Source organism: Macrotis lagotis, chromosome 1, assembly GCF_037893015.1.
Source record: "Macrotis lagotis isolate mMagLag1 chromosome 1, bilby.v1.9.chrom.fasta, whole genome shotgun sequence".
In the NCBI taxonomy this organism is placed as follows: domain Eukaryota; kingdom Metazoa; phylum Chordata; class Mammalia; order Peramelemorphia; family Peramelidae; genus Macrotis; species Macrotis lagotis.
In genome coordinates this window covers 345,208,091-345,220,706 of record NC_133658.1, presented here as the reverse complement: position 1 = coordinate 345,220,706, position 12,616 = coordinate 345,208,091, and the positions used below count along the sequence as shown (strand labels likewise).

The window sequence follows — 12,616 nt, the reverse complement described above, 5'->3', positions numbered from 1 at the left end:
AAAGACCACTCAAGTTGAAGTCAGTAAAGTGTGGCTTCAGCTCTAATTTTATTTGTGAAGCCACTACCTTAGATTCTGCCCCTATTCACACACCACACACATGCATCAAAAATCATGCCTCTTAGAGCCAATGATCCTGCTGAGAATGTCAAGACATGGATAGCCATATTAGTTTAGTAACAAACAAATAGCACTGATCATAAGTACCTTTGTATTGTGACCAAATAAAACTTAAAATTAACCTGCCACTCATTTCATTCATTCATTCATTCATTTCTTCATTCCATGAATATTCTTAGTATCTACTATGGTATAGTATAAGCATGGTTCTGAGCACTGCTAGGGATACAAACATGAATGACCGACCCTTCTAGAAGTCTTTAAGTGTTGAAACAGCTAGAGCTCTGGGTCTAGAATGGGAAAGACCTGAATTCAAATCTAGTATCAGATACTTTCTAGCTGTGTAACCCAGGACAAGACTCAACATCATCTGCCTCTTGCTTTCTGTGTTCTTGTCTTTAAATGGGGAAAATGTGGGTTGTGAGGCTCAAAAATGAGATAATATTTGCATAGTACTTACTCATGCCTAATACATGGTAAGCACTTAAATGTATGTTAACTTCCTTCCCTCTCTCTGAGGACTAGCAATGTAATAAAGTTAATGCAAATCAGACAAAGAGAATCATAATAAAAAATTCAAATAGGAAAAGCACAGTATTTGCATTTAGTGTTTAGTAAATTGTTAAATGGACTAATAAATAAAATACATAAAAGGATGATAAAGTGGTATGAAGTCAATAAATTTCATTTCTGCATAGATCAAAGAAGATTTCAAAGAAGTGATGTTTGATATCATCTAACCATTGCATAGGAAAGTGTTACCCATGCTGTCCTGTTGATTTCAAAAAAAGTTTTTAAAGGAACTATTTTGGACGGGAAGATAATGGATTAAATCAGGGCTTTACCACTTACTAACAGTGTGACTTTGGCCAAATTACCCAAGGGGGTCAAAGCATGTATCTATTTAACTCCTATTATGTGCCAAATACAGTGATAAAAACTTTACAAATATCTCATTTGATCATCACAACAACCTAGTAAAGTAAATGACATCATTATCCCCATTTTACAATTTAGGAAACTGAGTCAGTTAGAGATTAAGTTCCTTTGGCAGTAAGTGTTTGAGGATTGATTTGAATTCAGGTCTTCCTGACTTCAGGTCCAGTCCTCTAATCACTGCACCATCTAATTTCTCAACCTCTCTGGGTCTCATTCTACCTAATCATGAGTTGAAAATGTTGAGTTAGATGGTCTCAGAGGTCCCTGTCCACTCTAAATCTTATGATCTAAAGAGTGCTCTCTTTTAATCTCTGAAGGGTTTTTAAGGTAGAATAAATCATTCATTCTGTTTGGCCCTGAAGATGAGAATGCACATTCCAACTCAGTTTTAGAAAAAACTACCTAAAACTTAAAGCCATCCAGAAAAGAAGTGAATTGTGTTGGGAAGCAGTATGTCACTGGGGATGGACAAGTCAAAGGTGGAGGAGTTGAACATATTTCTCTGTCTGTTTTTACAGCAAGAAGTTGTTTCAGAAATTGGTGGAGAAGCTGGCAATTCTGTTCTTCTGTGCATTTGGTATGTACCAACAGAGAACCCAAATCTTAAGCTGATGCTCTCGGAATGCAGCAACAATCATGAACACAATTGTGAAATGCATTGGGCTGGTTTAGGGTGGCCCCTATCCCCACTGTCCCTGCCTCACTTCCCTTTTTCTGAAGCCCTCACATTCTCTACTAGGGCATTTTTCTGCCCTTGATAGCACCTCCTATTCCAGAATCTTTGCTCCTGCTCCTCATTTCTGACTCCCATGATCCTAAAATACACTTATCTCTAGAATGCATTTCCAACTCATAGCTTGCATGGCTGTGAGCAGTCCCAACAAAAAACTGAAAAGGAAGGGATTTGAGGGTAGGTGGGACCTTTCCTCAAAGTAAGCACAAACCCCTGCCTAGTCCTTAATTGCCTCAAGGGCTCCTCCAGGGCTAGGAGAGTGGAATAGGCCTCTTTCTTCCTTTTGTTCACTCCACAGCCTTCTGGTGCATCATTTTTTATTTGCCAACCATACTGGAAACAGGGAGAGCAAACATGAAGACTCCAGGTGAGGTGAGTAACATTCAAGTCTCTCAGAAAGCAGCCCTCGTCTCACATTGTTTGCCCATTCTTCTTTCCCACGGTTCCACTCTGTAACATAATGGTCTCCAAACTCCAAACTTCCAGCCTGAGACATCCTTACCCTCCACTGTGCCAAACAATTCTGCCTAGCATTTAGGACCCACCTCAACTGAAGAGTCCTCTCTTCCAGGAAGTTTTTACTGATCTGTGAGCATGAATCTCTCCCCTTCCAACATCAAACCAGACTGACTTGTAGAGTAGACACTTGAAACAATGTTTCTTAAAATGAATTGTACCTTGTCTCCTGTGCACTAAACACATTAGACTTTGTACATTAGACTTTGTATAATCGGTATTTCTAACTGTGCCCTTCCAAATCTCCACTAGTCTTAAATTCTTTGACAGGTTTCATAATAAAATGGAATGTCAGAGCTCACTGGAAACTTAAAATAGCATTCTGATGCTAAATTCTGGCCCAAGTCACAGAATCACCAAATCTCGGGGCTGAAAGTAACCTAATTGATAAAGTGGAGTAATTATTAAAGGTAGAAATTAATTCTGTCCCCCAATTATCACAAGAGAAGACAAGGAAACAAGTAGGCATTATGCTAAGCACTTTACAAATACTTTTATTTTTGAGCTTCATAACATCACCCTGGGGGGTAGGTGGTATTATTATCCTCATTTTACTGCTGAGGGAACTGAGGCAGGCAGAAGTTAAATGATTTGATCAGGATCACACAGCTAGGAAGTATCTAAGACTGGATTTTAGCTCCTGACTCTAGAGCCAGTGTTCTCTCACTGTACATTTAACTGGTAGATGAAGTAGAAATTATGAGACTATTAAGAAGAAAAACAGTCTGTAATATATAAGGAGAAAGCTGACATATCCCTTTAATTTCAGGAAAAGCAGATTTCAAGAGTTCAGGGAAAAAAAAGATAATTGGAATCCTACAGCTTAAAATATCCCAGTAGAATGGGGCAGCTAGGTGGCGCAGTGGATAAAGCACCAGCTCTGGAGTCAGGAGTACCTGGGTTCAAATCTGGTCTCAGACACTTGATAATTACGGAGCTGTGTGGCCTTGGGCAAGCCACTTAACCCCATTTGCCTTGCAAAAAACAAACAAACAAAAAAATATATCCCAGTAGATTAGTCCCAAAGGGATAGGATGCCCTTAAGATTGACTAGTAAGGGGGGGGGGAGCAAGATTGGGGGGAAAATTGTAAAACTCAAATAATATCTTTAATAAAAAAAAACAATTTAAAAAAAAGATTGACTAGTAACACACTCCATAGGGCATTGTAGTAAAGAAAACATGTCAGTGTGGCTAGAGGGTACAGTGGATAGAGCACCAGCCCCTGGAGTCAGGAGGACCTGAGTTCAAATCTGCCTTCAGACAATAATTGCCTAGCTATAAGTCACTTAACCCCATTGCCTTGCAAAAATCAAAAAAAAAAAAAAAAAAAAGAAAATATGCCCCAGACACTTTAACTGAGGGTCAGTGAGATGACAGACAGAGAAGAGACACTAAACTTCAAGCCAGATCACCACTTTTCAGGAATATTCTAGAAAAAATTCTTTTTCATGTCCAGGTTTGACTAGATGTCTGAAGTTTATGATTCTATGACTTGTAAGTCATCTCATTTAGAAATAAGAAATAAGGGTTGCTTGTCCAAAGGCACACTGCAATCCAGTGAAAGAAGCAAACTTAGAAAGCAGACCTTAGGTTAGGTCTCTTTCAACCACACTACAATGCTTATATCCAAGTCTATCTCCCTTCCCTATTTTCTCCTCTAGTACTGATTATAGATAGAATTGATTGTATGGTAAGTGGTTCATAAATGACTAATTAACTAATTAATGAACTTTAAATGAAGTATTTCAATCAGTCCTAAAATGTATATACAGCCTTTCTTTGAAATAGGAAGGAGACAAAATGGGGAAAGCTCCTTACCTATGGGTTTTTAATGTATCTGGGGAGATAGTTCTCATAGACATAAAACAATTGAGACCTACAGGCACAGAACCCATGACTAAGCTATGTGACACCAAAAAGAGTGGAGGCCCTCAGAAGACAAAGCAAAGGATTTCATTGTTGGGCTGATGGAGTGGGAAAACATAATGTGGAGAATGCAGGACTTTAGTTGGGAGAACACCCTAGAGTTTCTCAAAGTCCTTGAAAAAAATATAGTAGTGTTTCTTATTGCCATCCCTGGCAAGCTTATAATGCCTATAAGAAACACTACTAAATTTGGAACAGGAGGACCTGGGCTTTCCAGATGACTATGCCAGTTGTGAACTGTATAACCATGAGCAAGTCACTTAGCTTTTCTAAGTCTTATTTTTCTCATTCACAAAATAAGAAAGGTAGACTAATGACTTCTGACATCATCTCTAAATCCAAGATCCTATGACATCTGGAGGACAATATTGCTCAATGGGTAGAGCTCCAGGTCTATAATCAAGAGGACCTAAATTCCTATTAATGATTTTATTTTGAGTTTTACAATTTTTCCCCTAATCTTACTTCCCTCCCCCCCACAGAAGGCAATTTGTCCATCTTTACATTGTTTCCATGGTATACATTGATCCAAATTGAGTGTGATGAGAGAGAAATCATATCCTTAAGGAAGAAACATGAAGTATAAGAGATAGGAAGATCAGACAATAAGATATCAATTTTTTTTTCTAAATTTAAGATAATAGTCCTTGGTCTTTGTTCAAACTCCACAGTTCTTTCTCTGGATACAGATGGTATTCTCCATTGCAGACAGCCCCCAATTTGTCCCTGATTGTTGCACTGATGGAATGAGTAAGTCCATCAAGGTTGATCATTGTCCCCATGTTGCTGTTAGGGTGTACAGTGTTTTTCTAGTTCTGCTCATCTCACTCAGCATCAGTTCATGCAAATCCCTCCAGGCTTCCCTGAATAACCGTCCCTCCTGGTTTCTAATAGAACAATAGTGTTCCATGACATACATAAAACACAGTTTGCTAAGTCATTCTCCAACTGAAGCACAAAGAGGACCTAAATTCAGTGTGAGGTGAGTAACATTCAAGTCTCTCAAAAATCAGCCCTAATCTTGCATTGTTTGCCCATTCTTCTTTCCCATGGCTCCACTCTGTAACGTAATAGTTTCCATGTGACCCTAGGCAAGTCACTTACCCTTGCTTATCTAAGTTTCCTCATCTGTAAAATGAACTGGTATCTTTACCAAAAAAACCTCATCTGTAAAATGAGCTGGTATCTTTACCAAAAAAAAAAAAAAAAACAACAAATGAGGTCACAGAGTTGGACATGACTAAAATGACTCAACAACAAAAATTACTTCTGATCCTAAGTTTCTGAGTTTCAAGAGCAGATCTGAATCTCCAAGTCAAATAATAGGATTTTTTAAAGTAATCTTGAACCTCTCTCATGGCCTCATTTTTTCCCAATCTGGAAAACAAGAGGGTTGGATTAAATAATCTCTTACATGATCTTCTCACATCTCCCATTATACCAATAGAATTATTATTGTGGAGTTCAAATATACAAAGACAGGGTCAATGCCTTTAAGCAATATCAGGTCCTAATTCCAAAGAGACAAGGGTCTTTGTATCAGTCTATTTGGGACTAGAAGGTAGAAATTTCCTACCATTTCAGTGCATCTGCTAAACCTCAGTTATTCCTTTGCTGTGGCTTCCACAGTGATCAGAAGGTAGGGTTTGACTTCAGGTCACAATTCAAGTTGGTAAGAATGTTTGAAGGTGGGAAGGCTAGCCACAGTGAGCAGTCCCAGAGCATCTTGGGATAATTTTTTTTGACTCACCTACTTCTTCCTTTCCCTACTCACTAGAATGGAAAAAAAAAAACATTGAATTTGAAATTCAGAATAATAGCATTTGAATCCCAGGTCTACTACTTGCTACCTATATGACCTTGGGCTAGGTGTTGTAATTATCTCTATTTTATAGCTGAGAAAACAGACCAGTAAAAGTTAAGGAACTTACCCAGGGTTACCCCTGGTTTACAGGAAATCCCTTTCTCCTATGTGGGTCTCAGTTTCCTGATCCACAAAATGAAGGTGATAGGGAAGTTGGTCTCTTAGGTCTCTTTGAGCTCTAAATACCAAATTTTTTGTTCTTGAGGTGGTATATAAAGTTGTTGATGACTAAATCCCCACATAAAAGGAAAGACAGTCAACTCTGGTTCATCCCTTTGATGAACTTATGTACTGGGAGATAAAGGAATTTTCTGTGGGCCCTTTTCAAGAGAGGGAATAGGGGAAAGAATAATAGAAACCTAAGGTTCTCACTCATTCTGGAGATTGGCTGCCTACCCTGCTTCATCCATCAAAAAAGGGAATTTGAAGCTGGAGAACAAAATGGCCAATTGAGTCTCCCTTGCCTTTCTAGGTTGAAGGCTCCATTTCTTCACTCAAGGAACTAAGGTAAGAAGAATTTCTTAAGCAAAAGAAAAAAATTGCCAGCTTAAGCCAAATTAGTATCATTCAGTATATAATCAGGCAAGGCTGCTAGTCAGGTAGCTCAGATATTTTAAAATATTGTAAATGAGGTCATAAGGCACAAATTTCTGAGCAGATTAGATCATTGTCTCTTGCCTCTACTCCAGACAATACAATCTAGGCTAGACTGAATTCTGACCTCAAGTTCAAGTATGAATGTTAACTTTGGTCAAAAACTGAGTCCAATCCCAACCATAAAATGAAATTTGACCTCCATCCACAGACTAAGTCCTAGAGTCACAGAATGGACCCCAAATCCATCTTATACATCTGATCTAGGGAACATGTTAGAGAATATGGCTATATCCATGTATATACATCCCCACTGCTGGGGGGGAAAAAAAAGCAATCAGAGTCAACATTATCCTACTAGAAGGAAAGGGTCAAGCATGTTAAACAAAGATGGTCACTAAGGCCCAAGTACAATGGAATTTGAGGTCTCTATATGGATAGGAGATCTTGGATAAGAGAAATTCACAAGTGAATCCCATAATTCGTTTTAGTTATTCAATATGGATTGTGTCTATTGTTTAAGGGATACCATAGATAAGCATGGGGATGTTTTCTAAGGTAAGCCAATGGTAAGCCAATGGAAGATGAATTTATCAAACTAATTCATGAAGACCATCTATAAGTGATGGAACATATTATGAACTATGTCAGTGAAAGTAGGGATCACATAAAAGAAAATAATGCAACTTTTAAAGCACTGATGTTTTCCAAAAAGCATAATTGTGTTGTGAGGCAATTGGGGTTAGCTAACTTGGCCAGAATTACATACTAGTAAGTAACAAAGGCCAGAATTGAACTCAAGCCCTTAAATGAGTTTAAAAAGCCTGCTAATCTTGTCCTCAGCTGAACTCTCTAGATATACAAGCCATAAGGTCATAATTAAATTACTGTTTCACATTTGAAAGCAATGACTACCAATCCCAAGTCAATTATTATTGAGAAGGCTGAATGATGGACAATTACCTATAACATATTTTCTTATGGCTGCCCTGTGGAAGAAGAGAGTTAAATCACCCAAATGGCAATAGTTAACCTCACATGGGGCGGCTAGGTGGCGTAGTGGATAAAGCACTGGCCTTGGAGTCAGGAGTACCTGAGTTCAAATGTGATCTCAGACACTTAATAATTACCTAGCTGTGTGGCCTTGGGCAAGCCACGTAACCCCATTTGCCTTGCAAAAACCTAAAAAAAAAAAAAAATAGTTAACCTCACACAAGAATATTGCAGAAACTTAGAGCTTAAGGAATAGAAAGACCTCAAAAGTCATAAAAACTATAGGACTGAGAGCTAAATGGGAGTTCACAGACCATTGAAATTAAACTCCTCCTTTTAGAGAGGAAGAAATGAAAGTCCATTTGCCCAGGGACATAGACATAATAATAAATAAAGCTAGGATTGATATCCAGGTGCTCTGACTCTTAATCCAGGATCTTTTTACCCTACATTGTTTCTATCACCTAATCCAACCCATACCTCAGCAGTTATTTTCTCTACCACCACCACAAACAAAAAAAATCACTTAAATAATAACGATTGATATTTGTACTGTTCTTTTGAGGTTTATAAGGTACTTGATATACATTATCTCATTCAATGCATACAGTGGTCCTGTAAGCATATCCTGTTATTACAAATTAGAAAAGGTAAGGCTCATAATTTTTGGAATTTTTTTGACTCCATTATGGGTCAACTCTAATTATTCAGAAGTCTTCTCATATTAGAAACTTTACCCACCTACTCAATATCTATGTTTCTCCTAGTTCTGCCCTCTGGAACCAAGCAAAACAAGTTCAGGTTCAAAGAACTGGTTTAAATATCAGCTCTGCTTCTTATGACTTGTGTGACCTTGGTAAAGACATTTAAACCCATCTATAAAATGAGGTCCCCCCTTTTTTAATTTAAATTTTATTTTTTTCCAATTACATATAAAGATAGTTTTCAACATCCATTTTTCTATAAAATTTAGGTTTCACATTTTTCTCCCTCCCTTCCCTCCCTATGCCCATGACAGCATAATCTGATAGAGATTATACATGTACAACCATGTTAAACATATTTCCACATTAGTCATGTTATGAACAAAGAATCAAACAAAAAGGAAGATGAAATAGAAAAAAACATACATCAAATGTTAAAATATGAAAATAGTATGATTTGATCTGCATTCAGGCTGAGGTCTCTTTCAGTTTTAAATCTTGGATCCAGTGATTTAACTAGATGGCCTAGTGGATAGAGTGCCAGGTCTGGAGTCAGGAAGATCTGAGTTCAAATCTGGCATTAATCATTACTACCTGTATGATCCTGGGCAAGTCCCTTAATCCTCTTTGTCTAAATTCTCTTTTTTTTTGTACTGGTTGGCAAAGAGGATGGCTGCCTAGTGATGAATTGAATTAAATGACTGAAACAATTAAGAGGAAAAGGTCCTATAACAACAATCATATTCCCTTATACCTTTGTATATTCAACCACTTCAACCAATTTATGTACAACATCATCTACAGTCCCCTAGATCATGTCATCTCTGAATGAAGAACCATAACTATGCTGAGGCAATTAAGGTTTTCCCTCAGGAAATTGAAATTTAAAGAGGATTGTCAGCTAAACTACCTAGTTTAGTATCTAGTTGGCAAAAATCATTATTTAAAATGAAAGGCTACCGGAAGGCATGCTTATTTTTTCTATCCCTAGGCAGTCCCCATAGGGACTTATGGGGACTTGAGTCAAAAGATCTGAGATTTCTCCATATGATCTCTTTCTGTCTTTCCCCTCTACCCTGGTACCAGAATTTCTAGTTACAGACCTGTCTGGATATGTCCCAGCTTGTTAAGGTATAGTTCCTAAAACATGACTCAAGCTGTCAGATTTGTTCTGACCAGATATGACCCAGCAATCACTTCCTCCATTCTAGACCTAAGGATACATCCTAAGATCACTTTGGCTTTTTTGACTGCTGCTTCACCTTGTTGACTTATGTAGAGTTTATAGCCCACTCAGACCTCTAGATCTTTTGCATGTAAACTATTGTCTTTGAGGCTTTGAGTCTCCTCTTATCCCTCGTGTTCATTTCTCAAAAAGACTTTACCAGGAGAAGGTGAGAAAACATGCAGAAGAAATACAAGCCCTGCAAGATCTTATGAAACAACTTTCAGACAAAGTCCAAGAAGTGAGATTCATGTCTAATGAGGTGAGTCCATCAAGGCTTAGCATGATTATCAGAGATGAATTCCTGCTTGCTATGGACCAATCGACCACAAACAGATTAGGAGGCCATGTGGTTCAAAACTGACTTTACCTAGATTTACAGATTTTTTTTATTAAATTTTATTTTTCAAACAACAAAAATCCATCTTTTCTCCCTCCCATATGCTTTCACTCCCTAAATGACAAACTAAAAAATAAACTCCTCTTATATATAATCAAGAAAAAAATTCCCACATTGGTCGTGACCAAACACATATATTTATTCATATTTATATATATATGCATATTGCAAAAAAACTGACATATATACAGAAGAACTTATGAAATGCTTGTCAGCCATTATATATGATAAGCATATATATGTATATATATATATACATATATATATATATATATATATACACACACACATCCCCACATACCACATACATAGATATATAGATATAGATATATATACACACCATTTTTACTCTTCAGTTTTTCACCTCTTTATTAGGAGGTAGGTAGCACCTTTCCTCATTAGTCCTTTGGAATTCTGATTGATCATTACACTACTTAGAGTTCCTAAGTCCTTCAAAGTTGTTTGACTTTACAATATGGTGCAGTTGTATAAATTGTTCTGGTCCTACTCACTTCGCTCTGCAACAGTTCATCTAAGTCTTCTCAGGTTTCTCCGAAATCATCTCCTTCATCTCTGCTCACAATACAATAATAGTATTCCATCATATTCATATGCCATGAATTATTCAATCACTTCTCAATTTATGGGTACCCTCTCATTTTCCAGTTTTTTGCCATGGCAAAAAGGATTATAAATAGTTTTATATGCTTAGAACTTTGTGAGGTTTTTTGCTTAGTGCTGACTCCCCTTAATCTACCCTCTCTCTAATTTTCTATTTTCCTTCTCCCACCTGTTCCTCTCCTATTTCTCTGTAGAGAGAAATATCTTTCTGTATCCAATTACATATATGTATATTCTTCCCTCCTTGGACCAGTTCTGATGAGAGTAAGATTCCTTTCAGCTGCTCCTCTCTCCCTCTCCTTTTTGATTATAGACTTCTTCTTTCACATACTGCTCATATAAATCTCCCTGGTCTTTTTCTCTTACTATGCTCCCACAGTTTATTCCTCTTCCTACGTCCTTTACATTTTTTCCCTCTATATTCTTAATGATAACTGTGTACAGAGAAGACAAATGTATCATCTCTTCATTAGAATGTTTATCTTTAAAGGTTGCTCTTGATTCCTGTGTTTGCACCTCAGAGTTTCTATGCAATTTTAGTCTTTTCATGAAGAAAACTTGGGAGATTTTCTACTTTTTTAGTGCATATTTTTCCCTGTAGCACTATACTCATTATTACTGAATAAGTTATTCTTGGCTGTTAGCCTTTACCCTTTGTTTTCTAGAACACAGTATTGCAAGTTTCATATTCCTTTAAAGTAGAGGCTGCTAAATAATGTGTGATCTTGACAGTGGTTCCTAGATATTTAAATTCCTTCTTTATGGTTGCTTGCAGTATTTTTTCTCAGACCTAAAATTTAGATATGGGCCACAATGTTTCTGGGAGTTTTCATTTGAAGGTTCTTTCAAAAGTGACTGGTGAATCCTTTCTATTTCTACTTTACTCTTGTGTAGTTTTCTCTTTTGATTTTTAAACTATGATGTACAGGAATTTTTTTCATAAGTTTCCAATGGTCTAATGATCAAAAAATATTTTCTCCTTGATCTCTTTTCCAGGTCAATTATTTTTGCTAGGAGATAACTTACATTTTCTTCCTTTTTTTTAGTCTTTTGACTTAGTTTGAATATTTCTTATTGTCTACTGAAGTCATTTTTGTCCATTTGAGGCAATTTGGGCAAGGTTTTGCAACTCTTATGACAAGCTGTTAATTTCCTTCCCAATTTCTTCTTTCATTTCTTCTTTTCCAGTTGTTTTCCTCTAGTGTTTGTTTTATTTAAAAAATATTTTTAACTTTTTTTTAATTCTTGCTTAATCTATTCTAAAGTTTTTCATTGAATTTGTGTGCACCCTGTGATTTTTTTTGAGTTTTTGCTTGTAGATGTTTTGGAGCTATTCTTCTTGATCTGTGTCTCTCCAGTGTGCCTGTTATCATAAAAGCTTTTTTATAGTGGAATTATTTTTTTTGTTCATTCTTCCAGACTATCAGACTTTATGTTAGGACCAGGATCTGAGGGAATAATTGGACTGGCCTTGTTTCTATTTTATTGGGATTTTTAGCGCTATGTTACTCTAGAATATGAAGGACAGCTCAAATGGGAATCTTCAAGATTTCCATGGTCTCAAAATAAACTGATCCAGCATAAGTCTAATTACTGCTCCTCTTGTCTGAGCTTATCAAGTTCCTGACATAGGTTTGGGTCTCAACAATAGGCTTATTCATTTGAAACTCCTCTGGAGTTTCAGTAGACTGCTGTTTGACTCAGTTTACTATGATCCAACTGGAAAGCTTTGCTAGTTCTGAACAATAAAACTTCAGGTTTCCACTAGGTCTGAAATGCCTAGCCAAGTCACTTCTCTGCAGGCTGAAGACTGGACTGGAAGCTGAAGTCAAGTTTCCGCTTCCCTCTGCAGTCCAAGGTACACAGCTGCTGCTTGGTTCTGAACAATTTCCTTACTCAATACACAGTCCAGGGACCACAATCCCTCCCTATACTGAAACACTGCCCCTGGATGAAGATCTTCTCCTCAATCTACCCTG

The 12,616-nt window shown here is 37.1% G+C and overlaps 2 protein-coding genes across 7 annotated transcripts in view; one reads left to right on the top strand and one right to left on the bottom strand.

The window, feature by feature from the left end:
* BPIFB2 (BPI fold containing family B member 2) overlaps window positions 1–12,616 on the bottom strand; it is a 140,771-nt gene that overhangs the window by 78,218 nt on the left and 49,937 nt on the right. The gene's annotated exons all lie outside the window — the stretch shown is intronic.
* SUN5 (Sad1 and UNC84 domain containing 5) overlaps window positions 1–12,616 on the top strand; it is a 43,861-nt gene that overhangs the window by 14,344 nt on the left and 16,901 nt on the right. For all 5 annotated transcript variants that reach the window (XM_074211896.1, XM_074211894.1, XM_074211897.1 and 2 more), the window contains 4 exons: window positions 1,578–1,636; window positions 2,091–2,164; window positions 6,573–6,607; window positions 9,770–9,878. In XM_074211896.1, coding sequence (XP_074067997.1) covers window positions 1,578–1,636; window positions 2,091–2,164; window positions 6,573–6,607; window positions 9,770–9,878 — 277 coding nt within the window. The remainder of the gene's footprint in view (window positions 1–1,577; window positions 1,637–2,090; window positions 2,165–6,572; window positions 6,608–9,769; window positions 9,879–12,616) is intronic.